This window comes from Haplochromis burtoni, unplaced genomic scaffold, assembly GCF_018398535.1.
Source record: "Haplochromis burtoni strain Fernald_Lab_line unplaced genomic scaffold, NCSU_Asbu1 Contig_361, whole genome shotgun sequence".
Lineage (NCBI taxonomy): Eukaryota > Metazoa > Chordata > Actinopteri > Cichliformes > Cichlidae > Haplochromis > Haplochromis burtoni.
Genome location: NW_024582722.1, coordinates 256,874 through 279,050, shown reverse-complemented (window position 1 = coordinate 279,050; position 22,177 = coordinate 256,874). Strand labels below are relative to the sequence as shown.

Here is a 22,177-nt window from a genome sequence, read left to right as displayed (position 1 = left end):
ATTTCGACATCAGAAAATCAAACCACATTTCTGGCTACCGACTAAAAGAAATGTATCTCAGCTGCTTGGAAATTAATCTTCCTTAACTGGTGTGACATTTCAGGACAGACCCAAAGTTTCAGAGATTTGAGCCTTCCATCTGAGACCATTTTTATTTTTTCTGATATTATCTATTCAAATCATTTTTATGTATAGAGCTCCAAATTAGAACAACAGCCTTCTCAGCCTTCTCCATTTTTTTGTAATGATACTACAGAGAAAACAACAACAGGCAGATAACTCCCCTATGAGCAAGCGCTTTGGCGACAGCGGGAAGGAAACACTCCCTTTTAACAGGAAGAAACCTCCAACAGAACCAGGCTCAGGGAGGGTCAGACGGGTTGGGTGTGAGGAGGAAGGTGGGACAAAGACAAGCTGAGGAACAGAGCCAGAGATGAATAATAACTAATGATTAAATAAGACAGGTGCATGACCACATGGAGAACATCTCCACCCCCAACCTCCCCCACTCCTAATAAAGGAAAACTCTTAGCAGCAACACAAAAATACCTCCGCCTCCAGCAATCTTTGTCGTAGCTTTAAAACCCCAAGAAATTCATTTAGTGCTTTAAAATTAAGTCAAAGTAAATATAAAGATCAATCGTGCTTTTATTATTCTGATGTTGACCCTCCAACTCTTTTTCACCTTCAGGTTATCGTGTCGGATAACGGATCTCCGGCTCTGAGCTCCACCGCCACCGTTGTGATCCAGGTTCTAGATGCCAACGACAACCCTCCCAAGTTCATGGAAAAACGTTTTGACGTCAAGCTGCCTGAACGGCGTCACGATGGTGGCAAACAGGAAGTCTGCAGGATACTCGCTCAGGATAACGACGAGGGCCCGAATGCGGCAGTAACCTACAGTCTGCAGGAAAACGTGGACGAGCAGTTTGAAATCGACCCAGTGACGGGCGTGGTCACATCGCACGGCGACTTCTTGCCAGAAAGCTACAATATTCTCACAGTAGGTGCTGCAGAAATTTTCACCACAGCAAGTTTACTTGTCCCGTCAACCTTTCATACGGCTGATGAATCTGAAGCTGTTACAAACCTGTTGTTAACGCAGTGTTTACTCATTGGATGAATTTACTGCATGTATGATTATTTTATCAAGCTCAATTTTTCCGATGTTTTGTGATGCAAACAGATCTGACCAATCAGACCACTGCATTTGGCAATAAGTGCACTCACAATACGGAAATAGTAAAATAATCGTAGGTTACCTCTGCTCCGGCTCAGTCGGCTCTCTGAACGGATTATTCCGTTTCCTCAGATGTGTTTCCACCTCTGACATCCTTAAATCAGGACGTCAGGATCTCATCATTACTTTTTTTCACCGTCGTTATTTAAGGATTTTTTTTACACACACTTGCGATTTGTGTCCCAAAAATTAGGAATTTCATGTCTTTTTTATTTTTCAGAATGCGTTCGTTGTGCAACACCTTCAGTCTGTCACCATCTATGTGTTGATCCTGACTCAGTCAGAGCGCCCCCTAGAGTCAAAGTGACATAAGCAGTATACGATTGTTATTGTATGTGGCACGACTGTTACCATAGTTACCATAGGTAACCAGTGAGTCCAGGCCCTCAGCTGTTAGTTCATCTGACGCGGCGACATGAGTGACGGTGTAATCGTCATTTTTGGTGAATCTGAAGAAAACATCTGGACGTGAGCTGGAAGTGTTTTTAGTTACCTGCTGGACTGGATGTGCAGGTGTGTCACAGCTTCCTGTTTAGTTTCTCTGTTTATTCCAGATTAAAGCTACAGACCAGGGCAGCCCGTCCTATTCATCCACCGCTCGACTCAACATCGAGTGGATCGCCCTCCCGCCTGCCTCTGTGGAACCAATCGTGTTCGTCGAGCCACACATCAACTTCGCTGTCATAGAAACAGACCGCGTCGCTCAGATGGTGGGCGTCATCTTGACGGAGCCGCATCGGGAGAAGTGGTTTGATATCGTGGGTGAGTGGAACCACACACACACTCTGAGGTTTGGCCTTTGATGGAAGCCGAGCATCACACAAATGGCTGTAATGACCTTGAAAGTAAGACAAATGATGGGGAGAAGTGCTGCTTGCATTCACGCCTGCAGAGCGCCCACTTCCACAAAGAAAACAAATTAGAGGAATCACCTGCATCAGAGCTGGCTGAGCTCATAGTAATGATTCAGAGTTTCTCCGTCTCCGCTCCTCCCGCTAAACTCTGTGGCCATGGAAATGATATTTGACGTTCGCCATATTTCCACTTAGCCCAGAGTGCTGACTCGGAGAGGGTGGCTCACAGCTAACAGGGTCTCATCATTTTACAATCAATCCTCATGAGTTTCCAGATGAGCTGAAGTAGTGTGATTTTCTTAAGGTCAACCAATATAATGCAGCCCGTGCAGGACGAGAGCACCGGAGGAGGGAAATGTTTAGATGTTGGTGATTTATGTAATTTTCCTAAATGTGCCTGCTCGGCTTCAGCCAGAAGTGCCCCAGAAGTGTGTCGGCTTCACTGAAAGGCCGACATTCCCACGCGACATAACTCGACCCGCATGAGCAGAAAAGTGAGCGAGCGGGTTCATCGCTTGAAAAACTCAGAGTGACAGTCGAATCGAACCTGACTCAAGAGATCCCGTCACGACGTTTATTACTACAGTCATGTTATTGCAATAAAGAAAATTGATGCAGGCGTTTTTTTTACGTGAAAACATTTGATTGATAACTGAGGCATGGTGAATTGGTCCCAGAGCCGTGACCTGTGCTCGCTCAGCGAGATGAGAGACCCCGGAGCGAGGCATCTGTGGGATAATGTTTTCAGCTTCTCCCTCTTCTCTTGATCGCCGATGTTCAGGGTTTATTTCATCGATCAATACAAAGATTGCATGAATGATTCCAGCAGGTGGCGAGGTGTCAGCTCCAGTGTTGGCATGGCTTTTATCTCGTGTGTGTGTTTGTCAGATGTTTGTGATGACACTGCAGCTGGATGTCATCACCAGGGGCCAGTGTTAGAGAAGGTTGTGGTGTCAGGTTTACGTCATCGGTCCTTCAGATGAGCTGCTGCAGTGAGGACAGAAGTCAGAATGTAGAAAGATTTTCCTGGTGATTAAATCAAACAAAGTCTGTGCTTCTCAGTTTTCCCCCTCCTTTTGTGCTGGACTTCCACCAATCAGCAGCTTACTTTCAATTCAACCTGTGTGTTTTCTGTTTAAAAAATCCCAGGAGTTAGATGTGACTCAATAGGACAGATTCATCCTCCCTTTTCTGATTCGTCAGTCATGTAATCAGTGAATAAACATGTGAAATTATGCTGTTACATACTGACATTTGCCTGGCGGCATCTCAGGCTTCTGTCTGTGCACAAGTGAAAAATCTGCAGTGCTTTCAGAAAACAGGTAGAAAAACTAGCAGCGGATAAATAATGCAAAAGGCCGGCGCTGCCTGAAGAGGGGGAAAGGATGGAGGAGAGGAAAAAAAGGTCTTGGTGTCAGCGGTATCAGCAGGACGTTTCTCTCTGTGAGCAGGACACAGCAGAGCTCCTCTCATCACCTGCCAGATCCCCACTGCAGGGACAACTGGCCTTTCCTCCTTTGCCTCCTCCCTCCTCTCAGGAGGCCGCCACGGACAGCTCTACAGAAATCCATGAGAGGCATGACATCACATTCAAGTGGAAGTCATCGCTGGCTGTTCCCTTTGAGGCTTGCAGGAAAACACATCAGGGTTTTGCCAAGTGCTTCCAGCCAGGCGGGGCGACGCGTGCAGAGAAAGACCGAGCTTCCTCCTGCTCGGCTGGCTGCGCCGAGCTCGGTCTGAGCCAGAGCCCGGGCGTGACCCTGTGCGTCCCAGAGGAGGCGCTCGGGTCTGCTCATTCTCACATTTATTGTGATGGAGGAGCTTGTACACACAAATTCAAATTGTAAGAGTCATTTTGTCTGAAAAAAACTGATAATCTTTATAATCTTCACCCTGTGCCTCCTCCTCCTCCTCCTCCTCCTGTGTTTGCATGGTTCCATCTTCTTCTCTTATTTTACTGTTTGGCACATGGGTGCTGATATGTGATGGGGCTCTCTCAGACAGATATCATCAGGTATTTATTCCTCTGATTTGCCCTCCCCCCATCAGATGTCTATCGCCGTGCTGTGTTAAGGGCCAAGTGGAAACGGCAGCAGTGGGATGTTGGATAGCAGGCGAGGAATGCAACCCGGCTGTTTGTGGATGGATCTGGGTCCTGGATCGGGCCCCAGCCGGGTGCATTAGGATGAGGCTCGAGCTTCTGTTCTGACAGAGCAGTTTATAAAATGTTTATCCCGAAAGGTGACATTTAACCCAAGACATGTTTCACTGATCAGGCTTAGGAGGAATGAAAAAAGAAAACCACATATGCAGTAAAAATCCAGTCATGTCATGTTAGAGGTTAAAGGTGTGCTCACACAGCTGTTAGCGGCTTATTGTCGATGCTTTTGCAGGATTTAAGTCTGAAATAAATCGTGCACATGTGATTTACTACTTTGCTCCTGATGTGGTTTTAAGCTTTAAGCTACGAGTGTTCATTGTTTTTGGAGTGACAGACGTCATCAGAACAAGCTCAGGTCTTGCTCTGTCCTGCAGGTGAAGACTTCACCCACATGTTTCTGAGCACAGCTGATAATTTGGGCTGAAGTTGATGTGCAGTGTGGGCAGGAGGACGTGTCTGCAGGAGGTTGTTTTACAGCAAGCAGAGCGCTGATGGAAACTGTAGAGCACAAACAGCTCAGCAGTTCTCTGCAGGATCACGTCAGGTACACAAACAGAGACGTTTGCAGCAGTGAGATTACGTTAGTTTAAAGTCTGAATATGAACGTTAATAAAGACGTACAGCCGGCAGAGCGACAGCTTCATTTAGTTACAGTAACTTCGGCAACACGCAGCTCGTTCTGGTCTTAAAACACCTGATTTTAATGTGTGTTGATGTTCATGAATGGAGGAACTCCTCACTGATGCCTTTGCTTCAGCGGCCTGCTGCTCACGGTCATGTGTTGGTGAGCTGTTGAGCTTTAACTCTGCCGATAACGACGCTTCTCTCGTTGTGTGTTTGCGTGCTCCTAAGTCATGAATCTGATTTGCTGTATGTCTGCGGCGCCGCAGGAGTGAAGACAGTCCATCTTCGTTTTCTGACCCTCGGCCAGTGACTCGCGGCGCGCAGCAGGAGATGTGAGAAAATCAGCTTTTCCTGGTGGGGTAGCTGACCTGACCCCCTCTGCGGTGGCTCGGCCAGGTCAGGAGAACAAGGAAGCTGGCGGCCGAGTTGAGAAATGAAAACTTCCAGGTTTGTGCCTGGGAACAGTTAGACGGGGAAAGCGCAGCAGGACGTCTGTTGCCGGTCATGTTAACTCTTCCTCCTCGATTCGCCCTGAATAGGCGGTGGCTGCAGCTCTGCCGCAGTGCCCACAGGCAGTCATTACTCAGACATTTATATGGTGATGTAGGGATGACATATCAACTACCACTGAGGCCCTGCAGGACGTTCAGAAGCAGGCTTACCTGTCCAACACTTCACACCTGAAACACAGGAAAGGAAGACACACAGAGACATTCGCATGTCATGTGTTAAATCTTTGCTTTCTGAACAGAGAGGCAGGGCTCAGATGTAAGAAGCTCAGGCGTTACTCACCTGTCTGACATGCTACCCAGAATGCACGTGTGAAGTTTCAGCGCTGGTTTGTCTCCACTACATCACAGACGTGAAACTGCTTCAATTCGTTCAGACCGATGGATCCATCGGTCTGAACAAGAGCAGATTTAGTCTTTAGTTTGGTCTTGGAGGGCTGGGGTGGGATTTGGGAGGTCTGCAGTACTAATGAGATATAAGGGCTCAAAATCCTAGAAAAAAAGCTTGGCCTTCTGGCCACTGGCACCTTGCCCTGGTCGACATTCACAGGTTATGTAGACGGAGATAAATTCCTGAGATGAAGCTCTTTTTCTTCTGTGGGTCATTCTTTTCTTAAAGAAGCCTCCAGTGTCCGCAGGGATCATATCATTTTTTTCCCTGGAGACGACCAGTAAAGTGAATTGCTTGACCCGATTATCTATCGATCAGGAACAAACGCCAATGAGAGACTGTGTGTGTGCGATGAAGAAGTAAAAAAGAACAAGAGGACATCGAAGGCTTAGTGCAAAAATAACACTGCACTGCCTCGCTCATCATGTTACACAGTAATATCAGTGTGTGTGTGTGTGTGTGCGTGCATGCATGTGAAACGAGGATATCTTAATAAACACCATCTGGCTGAGCAGGCATGAGGCTTACCTTTCTCACGTACATCCACAGAACCTGCTGAGAAAGAGAGAGAGAGAAGGAAGGAAGGATAAAAGGGAGGAAGTGTATGAAAAGAGCAATAAACAGATGGTGGGAGGGGCTCAGTGAGCAAATGCACAGGTACATCACTGTATGTGTCATAGTTCAGTGATTTGTGACAAAAAAAGTCAAGAAAACTCATTGGATAACCACGGACAATGGGATTCAGGTGCACAGATTAGAAGGACAAACACGCTAAAGTTTCCTCTTCACCGCAGAGTAACCATCAATGCTACAGCTCATAAGGTTCATACAGAGTTAAACCCTTAAATATCTGATCTGTGTTCCTCTGTAAAATCAAAAGATAAAGATGAAACTGAAGTGCAGTTTAGTAGCTTTTCACTCCAACTCACAGAATGAGGCCCCAAAAGACATTAATACCAGTGAAGAACTCTGTCGTTAGGCTGAAAAGGGGCAAAATAAAACTCCTGGAGATACTTGAACTGAACGGTGTTGGTGTGAAAGCAGTCCAGTCTGAGAGGAATTTTATTCCCTTCAGCCTATTGTCAATGGCTATGTGTCTGTGACATCGAACACCAGGAGGAAGAGAGATGAAGGTTAATTACAGACGCCCCCTTACTGTTCTCGTGGTGCATGAAAAGATGAAAAGCTGTGATTGGTCACAGCTGTAGTGTGCCATATATCCGTGTCATGTTCCAGCAATAATCAGCTGATTGTGTCCTTTTTACCCTGGGAGGGTGCTGCCATTGCCCGCAGGGTGGATGGGTGGAGGTACACCTACTAAAAGTCTTTTTGATGGGTTTAAAGTTTTCGGACAAGTTTTCTGAAAGTCTTGTGGACACGATATCTCAAGAAATAGGTGACCTAGTGTTTTCAGATTTGGCTGCAGCTCATTAGGTGCAGCATTGCATCAGTTCATTGGTGCTTCCAACCCTGGCTGCTTCAGTTTGCCTGCCAAAGTATCCTGGGGCGAGATTGTGAACCCTGAGTTGTATGTGAGTGTTAGATAGAAAGAACAAAGTGCTTCTGTGAATGAGGCAAGCTTGGAGTGCTGCGGTGGAGTAGAAAAGCACATAAGAACCCTCCTTTAACTGTTTACCGAACCAGAGGTGATACTACAAAGTAATCAACTGGGAATACTTGGAATGGTGTTATTTGAGCAACACATTATCCTTCTAGCTTCGTGATTATGATGAGGAAATGGTTTCACAATTCTATCTTTGTTATAAACAGACACACAGTGTTTCAGCCTCTAATCCTTTATCTGTAAGTAAGACTGAACTCTGTGGATCATATTTCATGCCTCAGACCATGAGCCACTGCAGCACATCCAGCTGTTTTCTGGCGTGGACGCGAGAGCAGACGAACCAGTTTCTGCTCTGTTTGAACTTGAAACAAGCTTCAGTTTAAGCAAACCAAAGGTCACCATCAAAGGGGAGCGATGCATCGGAGAGGTTCACATGTTTAGTATCGAACTGCATGCTGCTCCACAAATCCAACATCTACCGCTGCTGTTGACAGGAAACAAACAGAGATCTCGGACAAGTGGTGCAGACAGGTGAGTGGCTCAGTGGGCCAATAAGAAGCCGTCACAGAGTTGTGCTGTGGACTCTGGTATGAGTCTGTGTGTCCCGCCTTACCAGCGCAAGAGTGTCTGACACACATTTGTTTCAAGTAGAAAGTGACCCGCTCTGCACGCTGCCTCAGTGTGGGTCACATGATGTCATCATAATGGTTCATAACTGGCTGTATGTGTAATTACATCTAAATGAAAAGCAGCAGCACCAACCCTGAATGCCCCCCCAGAAATTATTGTTAACACAGATTGCAAAGTGAATCTGTGTTAACGATGCCAATCAGCATCCCCGTGGCAACCCGTCACAATCTGCCTAACTGGTAATAACTCAAACCTGTCCCCCTCTCGTCTCTCAGGTGGGGATGAGGAAAAAGACTTTGACATCCAGAAGAACACTGGGAGGCTCTCCATCGCCCGCCAGCTCGATGCGGCCCGGCGCTCCATCTACAACCTGACAGTGCGGGTCACAGACGGGCACCACAGCGCCATCACACAGGTTAGGAACACAAGTGTCTTCTTCTTCACTAATAAACAGATGTTTCAGCGCGCAGATAACAGCAGCACTTAGTGTTGGTGTGTGGACAGAGGAGATGAGATGGTGAATAAAATAAAGGTTGTTCCACTCATTACCAACGGCTGGAGGGCAGAATTCGATTGTTTTTACCTGCCTGTGTTTGAAACAAGTGACGAGCTTTGTCTTTTCTGTTTACTGCTATTAGATATTTATATATTTTGATGTTTAGCGTCAGGAAATCCTGAGACTATATCTGCCTCATCGCACTCACATCACACATTTGGAAGCTGTTTGCGAGAAAGAGATAATGAGGCCAGCTAATTATTAGGCTCAGTTAGGCCTGCAAAGTTTTTAGTTTCATTATAATTATAAAAGTATACTGTTAAAAAGTTACACTTCGAAACACATCAGATCTCAACAACTTCTGCTGAATATCTGTACTGAGGAACCAAAGGAGCCACATTGATCAGCTTACAGATTTCACCCCAAACATCATATGTGGGTGTTTTTGGGGGTTGTCTCCTTGTTACCCCTGGTCTTAATTTCATTAACACCCAGTTTAACAGCCCCCTCTGATACCTGATGCTGTACTTTGTGAGGAACATGACACTTTTGGCTGATACTGAATTAACAGTTTGGGTCTGCCGTTTATTTAAAGGGCCAGTTCGTCTCATTTAGTCTTCTAAAAATAATCCTTGTCTGTTAAGGAGGCACTTCACACAAATGGAGTCTGGGCTGACTCACAGTGACAGTAACTCACAGCTGTTTTTCATTTAATGAGACAAATAAAGGACTGAGACAACGAGCCACTTTTCATGTGAATTTATAGATTTCTGTGTTTGTGAAGCCACAGTTTAAACCACTTGTTTAGTCGAACTTAAACAAATACATCAAAGCGTCCAAACATCATTTTCTCCCTGTTTCTGACATCAGAGGAAACAAACGGCGTGTCTGATGGCAGCACACTGTGGCAGCAACACATACAAACATCCTACAACTCCATTTGTGCCTTCATTTTCAGTCTCAGGGTTGCTGTAGAATCTAACTCAAGATCCTGCGGGCTGTCACAGATCAGCCGTTTTGAAGCTTGACCTTTCACATTTGATATTGTTCATGCTGAGAATCCATTTTCTCAAACCCTGTGTGTCCCAACTGCAGGTCTACGTCCAGGTGCTGAACATCAATGAGCATCGGCCCGTCTTCCTGGAGCCGCTGTACGAGGTGAGAGAAACGACAGCCCGCTTGCATGTTCTACAAAACACTGTGCTTTGTTGTGTATCTGACGGACAAACACCAAACCAGTTCCACATCACTGCTTTCTGCTTTCTCCCTTCTCATTCTCCGTTGCCGCCATGCTTTTTTGGCCATGTGCGTATGAACACAAAGGCACATCTTCTATCGTGATATTTCATTTACTTATCGTTGCCTAACATTGTACCGGTATTACCATGAACAGTATAATATGGCCCAGCCCTAATGAGAATAGATTCAAGCATACTGGAACCAGTTAGCGTTTGGAGTCCTGATGATGACGTCAGAAAGTGACGTGAACATTTTGAAATGTGTTTAAAATACTTATTCTGTGAGTTTGGATGAAATTTCATCCAATCTGTGGTTTTGGCCCAACTTGCATTTACTTTACATTTTATTTTAGTGTGTTTAAAAAACTCTCACTGCGCTGAATATTTGTTCCTACTGACTAAAATGTCAGGCTTCTCTGGATTCACTCGATAATAGCTGGTTATGAAGTCTCACAGTAAAATGTTTTGGAAGTCCTCTTTCTCTCAGTTGTTTGTCGGTCACAGTAATCAGCCTCCAAATGTTCTCTGTGGGTTTAAGGTGAGGGTTCCTGAGGACACCTCCCCATGGAAGGACATCCTACAGATCAGCGCTCAGGATGGTGACACCAACAGCAAGCTGGTTTACTCCATCCACAGCAGCCTCCACCCGGACAGCACCAAGCTCTTCCACCTGGACCCGAAAAGCGGAGTGCTGGTGATGACGGAGGAGCTGGACTACGAGAAGATCGCCGTTCATACGCTCACCGTCATGGTATTGAAAACTGCTGATTTATTACCACAAACATGTTTATGGAAGAAGAAACTCAGATTGTGTTTTCCATAATGTCCAACAGCGTGAACTTTGAATGCTGATGTTAATTAGAATAATAAGATGAAAAATAATCTCTTCGTCTGATCAGAACAGTAAAGTAAGACTTTTATTTGTCTTTATTCAACCCTTCAGTTTCTTTGTTCCTCCAGCAGTTCATTATCTCCTCGCTCGTCTGTAGGTGCGTGACCAAGGGATACCAGTGAAGAGGAACTTTGCAAAGGTGGTGGTTCACGTGGAGGACTGCAACGACCACTCACCGGCTTTCCTCAGCCCTCGCTATGAGGTCGGTGTCTCTAACCTGGCCCACGCGGGCACCGAGGTCCTCCGGGTCAAGGCCCTAGACAAGGACATGGGAAGCAACGCCCACATCAGCTACTCGCTGCACTCTGGTGAGCAGGCCTCTCTTTTTATTCATGGTGCTCCCTTTTCTCATTTTGAAAGCTGGAAGCCTCTGAGTGTCAGGCACTTGAAGTGAAAGGTTTAAGGGCACAGCGATGATATCCGAGAAATCGTCTCTGTGTATTCACAGCTGCAATTCCTCCTCTTCGATCTTTTCTTACCTCACAGCTGAAGCCTGTTTTCGGCCTGCTCTGTAGGTTTTTTCCTGATGCTTATCGTGTGTTTTCAGAGCGGTTATGAAAATGCGTGACGGAGCATGGCGCTCGACCCGAGTTGCCGCAGTGGAATCCTTTATGCCTGCTTGCTGTGTTTCAGACAGCAGAGAACATCCATCTTTACAAGTGTTCTGTCTCAGATTCAGCTTTCAACACTTCTTTTTTTCTTTAAAAAAATGGGCAGTGGGCAAGATAAATGTCTCCCAGAGGAGCTTCTGCTTAAATCACTGCAGCAGATCCAAGAAAATCCCTCTTTAATTCAAATTCTTTGAAAATCTTCCTAAAAGTAGATCGTGGAAACAAACAAAGGTAATTTCACATTGAATACTTTAGCTTTTGTTCACCCACCTGTTTTTGAAACAGAGGAGTTTATATGAGAGAAGTGTGTTCAATATCTTGATATCTAGATTGATAACAGTCTTAAATTTGTTAAACCTGAATGGCTTTTCCTTTTTTCCTGAGTTTCTAATAATGATCATTTGGATCTGAGTACATCATGGTCGTCTCAGGCAAACTGTTCCATTTAAGAGGAACAGCCAATCAGAAGAAAACTTTCTTAAAGAGGAAGGGGCTAAAAGATCTTGTTTCAGACAGAGGATGAACTGTTTCAGATAAAGAAGCATCATTTTGAAAGCTCAGTAATAAAAGGCATGGAGCTGATTTGATTTCTTGGATTGCCAACAATGAAAGGTATTTTTGAGGTATTTTACCAGTGGGATATTTTATTTGTGTCAAACTTCCTTTTCTGTGTCCCTGCAGGTAACATCGACAACGTTTTCAACATAGATCCAGACTTGGGATCCATAAGCGTCTCCAAATCTTTGGATCTGCAGCCTCAGGATCTATTCCACTTGACTTTGAAGGCCACAGATCAGGGTTTTCCTCAGCGCAGCGACCTCTGTTCTGTCCACATCCACGTCCGGGTCTCTGAACAAACCCCACCCACTTTCCTCTCAGATGATTACCTGACGGAGATCAGCGAGCTGAGCGCCATTGGTACTCCCGTTGTCACCGTGTCAGCCTCGAGCCCAGCTGCGGTGCATTATGAGATAGAAAGCGGTAACCGGAACGGAACATTTTACATCAACTCCTACACGGGGTTGATTTCCACACAGGGGCGCCTCGATTATGAGACCTGCGATTCGTACAAGCTGAGAGTTACAGCTTCCACCACAGCTGGAGCCGTGTCCAGGACGGTCGTTCACATCTACGTGGTCGATGAGAATGATAACGCTCCTGTGTTTGAGCAGAGGGAGTACCAGGGGCAAATAGGTGAGTCCGCTCACATAAACAGCATGGTGATGGGAGAAAGAAACACCCCCCTGGTCATTCGGGCCTCGGATTCAGATCGAGATTCAAATTCCTTGCTGACTTATCAAATCCTTGAACCAGAGGCCCTGAAAGTCTTTAGAATAGACTCGAGTATGGGGACCATCTCCTTAATTTCACTGCTGGACTTTGAAACCAAGGCTGAGTATCACTTCACGGTACAGGTGAAGGACTCAGGGGAGCCATCGCTGTATGCGGCAGAGCCGGCCAAGGTCACTGTTCGCATCCTGGACCTGAATGACTGCCCACCACAATTCACTGCCTCTGTGTATGAGTCATCCATCATCCTCCCAGCTGTCAGAGATGCAGAGGTGGTGTGCATCACAGCTCATGATGCTGACTCAGCAGTGTCATACAGCATCACCGAGGGAAATCTTCATAATGCCTTTTCAATTCACCCCAATACCGGACTCATCACTGTGAACAACGTGTCTGACTTCAGGCCGTTTTATCAGCTGCATGTCAAAGCCTTTGACGGCCTCTACAGAGATTTAGCTATTGTCAACGTAAGCGTAACAAACCTAACGGAGAGTGACCTCAGATTTGAGCACAAAGTCTATTCAGCGAGCGTTTCTGAAAACATAAAGACTGTCAAAACTTTAGCAGCACTCAAAGTCACAGGATGCTTTTTAAACGAACCTCTTTTATACTCTGTCCTAAACCCAGCAGGCAGGTTTACAATCTGCCCAACAGCAGGCCTACTTGAAACCACAGGAGTCCCTTTTGACCGGGAAGAACAAGACGTTTATGACGTTGTGGTTAAAGTGCAGGACATGAGAACCCCACCGAGAACAGCCATCACCAAGGTCAAGGTTTTCATAGATGATGTCAATGACAACTTGCCACAGTTTTTAAACTTGCCTTTTTCAATGATGATTTCCGAAGACGCGGAACCAGGAGATGTTTTGTATCAAGTGACCGCCATCGACAGAGATCTGGGAGAAAACGGAGCCATCGTGTACAATCTGGAGGAAGACTATGGCCTCTTCAGAATAGATCCAGACATTGGCGACGTGTCCCTTCAAAGACCTCTGGATTTTAATGCCCTGAATAAGTACGTACTAACGGTGTCAGCTATAGATGAGGGCGAGCCCAGTCACAGCATCATGGCTCAGCTCAGCATTCAGGTGAGGAATCGAACCAATCCAGTCTTCCAGACTCTTCTGTATCCGCTAAAAGTCCCTGAAGATGTGCCTCCATTCACCACCATCCTGCACGTCCAGGCGAGGAACCCCGAGGGTTACAGGCTCATCTACAATCTTGAAGAGGAAAACGCTTCAAAACACTTTCACATTGATTTCAAAACTGGTGTGCTGACAGTCACCAACCCCCTCGACTATGAGAGCCAGACCATGCATGTGCTGACAGTCAGAGCTACTGACTCAGTGACCGGAGCTTTCTCAGAGGCCTCAATTGAAATAGAAGTGGAGGATGTCAATGATAATGCCCCGGTTTTCTCTTATCTAATGCACAATGTGAATATCGCGGAGGGGCTCCCAGTTGACACCTCTGTGATCAAGCTTTCTGCCTCTGATAAAGACTCTGGTAGAAATAAAGATTTGACCTTCCACATGGTGAAAACACACGGAGATGAGAGTGATTTCTTTAAAATAAACTCTCAGACTGGGTTGATTGTTACAAAACAGGTGCTGGATTATGAAAGCAGGAAACATTTTAATTTAAAAATCAAAGCCACAGACAATGGGACCATCCCTCTCAGCAGCGAGACTTTTGTGACTATAAATGTCACCGATGTCAACGATAACCCTCCGGACTTTGACAGCTCCCGGTATAAAGCCACACTTGATGAAATGGCAAAGTGTGGCCACATTGTCATCAAAATCCAGGCTTCAGACCCCGACACTGGTGACCTGAATAACCTCAAGTACAAAATTCTCTCAGGGAATGAAGGCCGGTACTTCAATATAAACGAATCCTCGGGTATCATCTCCTTTTCTAATGTCTGCAGGAGGAATCTCGATCCTCACTATAACCTGACTGTGGCGGTTTCTGATGGCGTGTTTCAGAAAACTGCCCCCGTCAGTATCGATATGATAAACAGCAACAGGCACAATCCATACTTCAAGCAGAGCGTCTATGAAGCAGAGCTGGCCGAAAACGCAGAGGCGGGAACTCGCGTGATCCGGCTAGCTGCCATCGACCCAGATGATGGGCCGTACGGTAGCGTTGACTACACCATCATAAACAAACTTGCTGATGAGAAATTTGCAATCAGCAAAGATGGGCAGATTGTCACAACTCAGCCACTGGACAGAGAAAACCCCTCCCAGAGGGTCATAGCAATCAAAGTCATGGCTAAAGATGGAGGTGGTAAAGTGGCGTTTTGCACGGTCAAGATTATCCTTACAGATGAGAATGATAATGTACCGCAGTTCAAAGCATCTGAATACCAGGTTTCAATCCAGTCGACAGTTAATAAAGGCTCCCCAGTCATTCAAATCATGGCTTATGACGCAGATGATGGCAAAAATGCAGACGTCACCTACCTGGTGGATGAAGCGGAAGAAGTGACCGAAGACATTATTGAGATAAACCCTTTCACCGGAGTTGTGAGTGTCAAAGAGAGCCTTGTGGGCATGGAGAACAAGATCTTCAACTTCAAAGTCAAGGCTCGTGATGGCAGCCTTCCTTTTTATAACTCCACAGTCCCCGTCCAGGTGAAGGTTGTTCCGCCAGAGGTTCCTCTTCCGAAGTTCTCCGAGCCACTTTACACCTTCTCGGCTGCAGAGGACATTCCCATAGGGACGGAAATCGGCGCTGTGAGGGCGGACTCCGACATGCCCCTCATTTACAGCCTGGTGAATGGGAACACCGTTGAAAGCAACAAAGACAAAGTGTTCAGCTTGGACCAGGAAAGTGGAACTTTGTTGTTGCAGAAGAGCATTGACCACGAAAAGACAAAGTGGTACCAGATAGATGTGATTGCCCAGGGGAATCACAACGGGACGGACGTGGCATCTTTGGTTTCTGTCAGCATCCAAGTCCAGGATGTCAACGACAACCAGCCAGTGTTTGATGCAAGTCCATACAGAGCTTTCCTGGCTGAAAACATGCCTGCTGGAACCACTGTTATTCAGGTGAGACACAGGAAGCTTCATTTGATACCCGTCATGGTTTAAGCAAAGTGTGTATAAAAGTCTGAACTGTTATACACACTGAAAAATGCACTATAAACTCGCCCATCCACTCTAGTTACCAGACTGCAGTGTATTATATGTTCTGTCTGAGAAAGGACTGTTTCCTCTGATATCCTTGGGTAAACAGGGAGTTTCCAGCAGGGATTTTCCTTACCTGTTTTTGTAGCAGATCATCATGAGGTTGCTGAGGATGGTATTACACCCAACGAAGCTGCTTTAGGTGGAAATATTTACCGAAGGTTCAGGAAAGTTAGACTCTGCTTTCAGTGCAACAACTGCATCATTGCATATATAAATATATTCCACACATGTAGCAATTAAAACTTAATACTATTCTTCCAGCTGCTCTCACAGCGGATTATTTTCAGATTTCATACTATTCATCTTTTTAAACTAGCCCTTTCAATACATTATTGAAAAATGTAAGGGAAGCATCACCTGTGATTTTTGGGCGTAGAGCAGACTGAGTAGAAATGGTGTCATTATTGGTTTGCTCTTTCAATAATAGAGTTGAGCAGCCCAAGAGATTTTAAAGCCACTGGAGTCAAGACAAAGCCAAGGCTTTGTTCTCAATTTTTACAGAGGATGACATTTAGGCACGGATGCAAGACTATCACACTTTGGATACATTGGGTTAGCTTACTTCCCCAGGACTTCTACAGTGTGGAAATCCAAATAATACACCATGTGCTGGAGCAACTGCCCCCTCTAAGAAACAACCAGGACAGGAGTTTGTGAGAATCAAAGTTCCTTAAACTGTTCAACACACAAATGAATCCATGATGTGTTTAGGCTGGTTCATAAGTTCAGAGAAAAGCAGTTGGTGCTTCAAATATAACACATACAACATAGTAAACATGGAGTATTTTTCTACTGGCAGTGCCAAAAAATGCACATTAGCATAGATTCAGATACCTGCTAATCAGTGTTCATTACATCCAAATAAAATGCTAGAATTTCACTGTGCACCAAGCCTGGAGCTCAGACAGAGTACAGTAACCTCCCCACAGACATACCATTGGTCAGATAATGTCATTGAAAAGGCTCCAACAGCACAAAAAAATGGTCCAGAGGTCTAATTCAGGCAGACAGCTAGCTGTTACAACTGCGTGTGTCACCTGTCAGTCAAAGGGGGTGTCCAAATTCATAGGTTGCATGAAGCCGCATTTGTACGCCGATTACCTCACAGTGGCGCGACGAAGGCTGTCCAAATTTGTAGACTCCGACAAATGCGGCCGACAAATGCGTCCTCCTTTTCCCCAGATTTCAGGATGGGTCGGGTGTATCCTTCGTGGCCCAACCTATCCCTGTGCTATGACGTTTTCAGAAATGTCTGTTACCCACCAGATTGATAGCTAGCCGGCTCACTAGAGCCGTTGAAAACAGCGGACTCCCGGCACATCGTTTTCAAACCCCCACGGTCTTTCGCTACTCAGGTTAACCATGATATACAGGTCACTTAGATAACTTAAAAATGTTATTGTTTGGGTATTTTCTGTGTTTTATTTGTTTCTGAGTAAATCGGTTTGGCTGAGATTAAAGTTATAGTTTTCACACAGCTGAATAAACATCAAACAGAAAACTGATTAAACAGAAGTGTGAGATGGTTGAGAATTTACGCCAGTGTCCTGTTATATTTTAGATAGCAAGGAGCAGACAGCTGAGTTTATTAAACTACACCGAGACAGCTCGTGACACAAATCTAAAGGCTACACCGTACAATTTCACAGCTGCTCACTTCTGGGCTACCCAGCCTTCGGAGGACCCAGCCCACATAGACTGCATCCTCCTGAGGCTGGGTCCTCAGGAGGATGCAGCCTATGAATTTGGACACGACTAAAGAGGCCATGCCCCTAATAATGCAGACAGTAAGCCTTAATCCAATTTAATCAGGTCAGTTATAGAATAATTTTCTCCCCGTGTTTTGGTGGGAGAAATTATCTATAGAGACCATTATAGTGTGAGCATCACACTGTAAACGTGTTTATTCCAACATGGGAGTCTGTGGGACTGACTCTCTGCTGGATCATCTGCTGGATGCCAGAAAAACAGCAGGTTTTGGCACTTCGGGTGTCAGTTTTTTTCAGTTACATCAAAGAAGCTGATTTCGAGTTTACAGAAGCTGTGATGACAGGTAAACTCAGTGCATACCTCTGAAAATGCTGAATTATGGATGTTTCCCTGGTTTTCTGTTTATTTAAGCATTAGCTTAGCTTAGTTAAATCCTGCAGCAGTGTGTGAGCTAAAGAAACACCTGGATTCTGCAACAGCATCCCATGTTCAGATACAGTCTCAGCACAACTCTCTGCACATATCCACCTTTAGGTAACGGCCAACGACCCGGACACAGACACCAACGGTGTGGTGACCTACACCTTGGAGCCGCTGCCCGATGACACTGCGTTGGACATTACTGAGGTGTTCTCCATCGACGGGGAGAGCGGCTGGATCACCACACTGCGGGAGACCGACTGCGAGACGACCAGGGTGTACAGGTTCAATGTCGTTGCCACTGACCACGGCGGCAACGCAAAAATGTCATCCAGCGTCCTGGTGGAGGTGATGGTGACGGACGAGAACGACAACCCGCCAAAGTTCACAGAGGAAGTGTACCGCGGCTCGGTGGTGGAGAACAGCACTCCCTACGAACCCATTGTCTACATGACGACCACGGACGCTGATGTGTCGTTGGAGAACCGCCTCATCACGTGTTACATCACAGGTGTGTTCATGGGTGTGTGTGTTCGTAGATTTGAGCCTGTTTGTTTTGCTCTTGCGTGTCTGGGCATTACGTTTGTGTGTGTGTGTCAGCAGTGTTGTTTTGTCCGTGTTTGCGTGTTTATCAGCGTCCCGTCGAAAGAGTGGCCGCTCTGTTACGAAGACGTTAATGAGGTGAAATGAGTTATGTGTTAATCACCCCCAGCAGAGAGTCAATATTATTGAGCCTCAGATTAATCGCACTGCACTGCCAGCTAACGAGGGGAGAATACCAACAGGTTGCCCTGCAGCTAACAACAAAACAAAGCCTCGAATTAATGCAAATCCTGTTTTCCCCCAGACAGTTAAACCGTTCTAAAGGAGCTCTCTGTCACACTGCGGTTTTCCTAACAGACGAGTATTTGCTTTGGAATAATTTATAATAGAAGGTTTGTCTGATGCTGACATTTGCTCTGCTCTAAGAAGCGAAAACAGAAACAAAGCCTGCCCACCTCTGCTGTGATTGATGAGAGGATTTTACTCCCATCACCATAAGACGATTTTCTATTCTGTTTGTTTTTTTCCTCCTATATTTAATTCCTTTAACTTTGCAATTACACAAACATTCACATTGTTGTTCTGGGGGCTGTTTGAGACGCTTCACGCTGTAAAAATGCTAATCTGGCTCCCGGTGAAGGCAGCAAACGCCATAAAGAACGTCCTGTGTAATGAGGACATGACTTCAGCGTCCTCAGCAGCAGTGCAGACTCTCAGCTTTAGTTCAAGCAGGTTAACTCAATACTAACTGTTCAGGAGTGACAGAGTTCCTCCCTCTTTATTGTAAAATCATTTTAAATGTTAGGAGTTTTTCCCCCTGCAGTCTCTCTCATGAACACCTCGAAGAATACCCCATTCCTCTGTGTTGAGATGCTCTCAGGTTGCTTTTGCAGTTTACTTTGGGTAATTATCATCTGTTCTGCTGTTCTGCTGTGCAGAAGTCTGTACACGTCACACTTCATCCTGCTGTTTCTATTAGCAGTGAGATCATCATAAATCACCAGAGAGCCAGCTCCACTGCAGCCATACAGGCCCAGGCCATAACACCGCCTCCGCCATGTTAGACAGAGGATTTGGATGCATGCACTTTTCTCTCCATCATTCTGCTTCATCTCCATCCTGTTTTCATCTGTCCAAAGAGTTTTACCAGTACTAAATAATAAAAATAAAAAATATATAATGAAAAGAAGAACGATATAGAGCAAACCTTTCTTCACTTCTGTTTCTTTAAAAAAAGAGTGACAAAAATATGAGGTAGTGCTGAATTCCTGCCAAAATAGTGCACAGATTATTTTCCAAATACAGAAACAAAAACATCAGAAGATTAATTTAAACTCTTTATTAGTCAGCTGTGTGGAGACCAGTGTTGGGTAAGTTACTTTAAATTAGTAACTTAGTTACATTACTAGTTACTTCTATCAAAAGTAACTCAGTTACTTCAAGTTACTCATTACTTTCAAAGTAACTAGTTATTAGGAAAAAGTAACTTTGGTTTTACTCAGAATTCTCTTGTTAATGTGTTGCTTCCATAACTTTGTCAGTCTTCTAGCTTGCTTACTTGCCACAGTGCACTGTGCCACCTACCAATAGAAAGGAAAAAATAATGTGCATATTTCCACAAGAGAAATCCCACGCCTGGACCGTCGTTGTCCGCCGCCATGATTCTAGCCTACGTCACAGCGTCATGTGCGCTTTTTACATCCAACACAAAAACTGCAGTCGTGGTGCTTTGATTGTACTCAGAACTCGGAAATTCTGCCTTCTGAATAGGAAGATGTAGGTAACACCAGACTGCAGATGAGCTGCATACAGGGCTGGACTGGGACAGAAAAATCGGCCCGGGCATTTTGACTGAACCGGCCCACCATTATAGGAAAAATCATAAAGCCTTTGAATGAAAACAAACAGCTGTTGTGACAGTGATGTCACTGTCTCTGATGGTATATATGCATCAATCTATCAATCGTTTGTTGTAAGATTCAGATAATTATTTTTTTAAAAGCTAGACATTTTAAATGAGAATAAGAAAGAAAAGTATTTCTTTGTGCCCCCTCTTCCCTGTTAATGCCCTACCTGCCCCCTGGCAAACTTTGCTAGATCCCGCCCCTGCACAGTTACCAGCTGTCAGCTACTAAAAAAGGATCCTGGTGTTATTTGTCTCTCAGAAACAGTTCATAACTTCCCTTCAACTCATTCATGTGACCTAAAAGGTAAACCTGTTTCTCCATCACCTGTTCAGCTCTGATGATTCAGTAAGGACATCTCCTGGTTTCATCTTCATGTTTCCCTCTCACCACATAATCCAAACCATATCATGACCAGCAGCTTTACAGCTGTGGCTCCAGCAAACATCAGCTGATACTAGAAATTAATATTAAATAAATTCTAACAACAGCTGATCAAGCTTAAACGTGCTGCTGTTGTTTAGCGCGACATCCGCTGGTTTCCTCTTTCTGGCGCAAAGTGAGCGATAAACAAACAAGAGAAGCCGATCAGCTGATCATTGATCAGTTTCATGATTGAAGTAGAAACGGAGAGGGAGGGGGGAGAATGAGAGAAGAAGAGGCAGCTGTGCAGCAAAGACACAGAATAACTCGCAGCTTTGTGTCTTTTTCATTGTAGCTGAATTACGGGACAAACTGTTCCTTTTCACCTCAATAAGAAACGCGTAATATTTTCTCTGAATACAGACGACCGGTTGGTAATAGAAACTCCGTCATGCTAGCGAATACCCAGTACGAAAAAGTCAGCATAACGAAAATAATCTCCACCTAAACTTGGTTTATGTCTGACCCAGATAGACTGCAGACTCCTCTTGCCTCCCCTTTCCTTCATCCACCTGCTGCCTCCAACACTTGTTAATGTTACTGAATCTGTGGAAGCTCCGCGATAGCTACCACATGAAGTAACGAATAACGAGCCTATCTAAATCCCAGTAACGACTAACGCGTTCCTGATTTTGGCATAATAACTAGTTACCGTGCTCGTTACCACAATAATAACGTAGTTCCTGTTAGTCCCAAAACTGGTGGAGACAGAGCAAGGCGGTTGTTTCTCAAATCCATAACATGAAGTCTAACACTTTTATCTTCAGACTGAAACGCTGACCCATAAACATCAGGAAAAAGTTTTCAGAGCAGAGTGTGTCTGTGTTTTTAGGTTCTGTCTGTAAAAGTGTTGCTACTCTCACATTATCATGTATTTAATATTTTGGGGGATTGCTCTGAGTATTTGATGCGTGAGTGGAGGGGATTTTTTTTTTGACTGAGTTATAGATACTTAATATTAATGCAGAACATTTAAAAACAACAAGCTGACCCGAGGTGCCTTCAAGTCACAGCAGAGGGTATAAAAATAAACAGGACTCAGATAAAATATATTAAAAAGTTAAACTTAAATGAGAACAACAGATTAAAAATGCAGCAGGACGTATTAGACTGAAGTAAGAGTGAAGACTGAGGTCAAACAGCATAAAAACACGATTAAAATAAAAAGACTGGAAAAGAAATAAAAGGAATCAAATCAGAAATTAAATAAATATTCAAACTTCAGCTACAGGGAGTCAGGAAAGAATTAAAAGTTGATTTTCCTTCACACCAAATTGTAAACAGGGATACACAGGAGGGTCTGACTGATCTGATAAGGTTCAAAATGGGACAGGTTAGTCAAAATTCATCCATGCTGACCATGTTGACCCCTTCCAGAGTGAACCGATGAACATTTATCCAAAAGTTTGAGTCACAAAAGAAAAGATCAGAAGAGAAAAGCTGAATTCACGCTCATTAACGTGATCACACGTCTGAT

At 44.9% G+C, this 22,177-nt stretch overlaps 1 protein-coding gene across 1 annotated transcript in view; it reads left to right on the top strand.

Moving 5' to 3' along the window:
- Positions 1-22,177, top strand: part of fat2 (FAT atypical cadherin 2) — a 92,111-nt gene that overhangs the window by 27,511 nt on the left and 42,423 nt on the right. The window contains exons 5-12 of the mRNA XM_005943792.3: positions 692-1,003; positions 1,795-2,002; positions 8,249-8,388; positions 9,565-9,627; positions 10,246-10,458; positions 10,697-10,907; positions 11,892-15,559; positions 17,945-18,341. Of these exons, the coding sequence (XP_005943854.1) occupies positions 692-1,003; positions 1,795-2,002; positions 8,249-8,388; positions 9,565-9,627; positions 10,246-10,458; positions 10,697-10,907; positions 11,892-15,559; positions 17,945-18,341 (5,212 nt within the window). The remainder of the gene's footprint in view (positions 1-691; positions 1,004-1,794; positions 2,003-8,248; positions 8,389-9,564; positions 9,628-10,245; positions 10,459-10,696; positions 10,908-11,891; positions 15,560-17,944; positions 18,342-22,177) is intronic.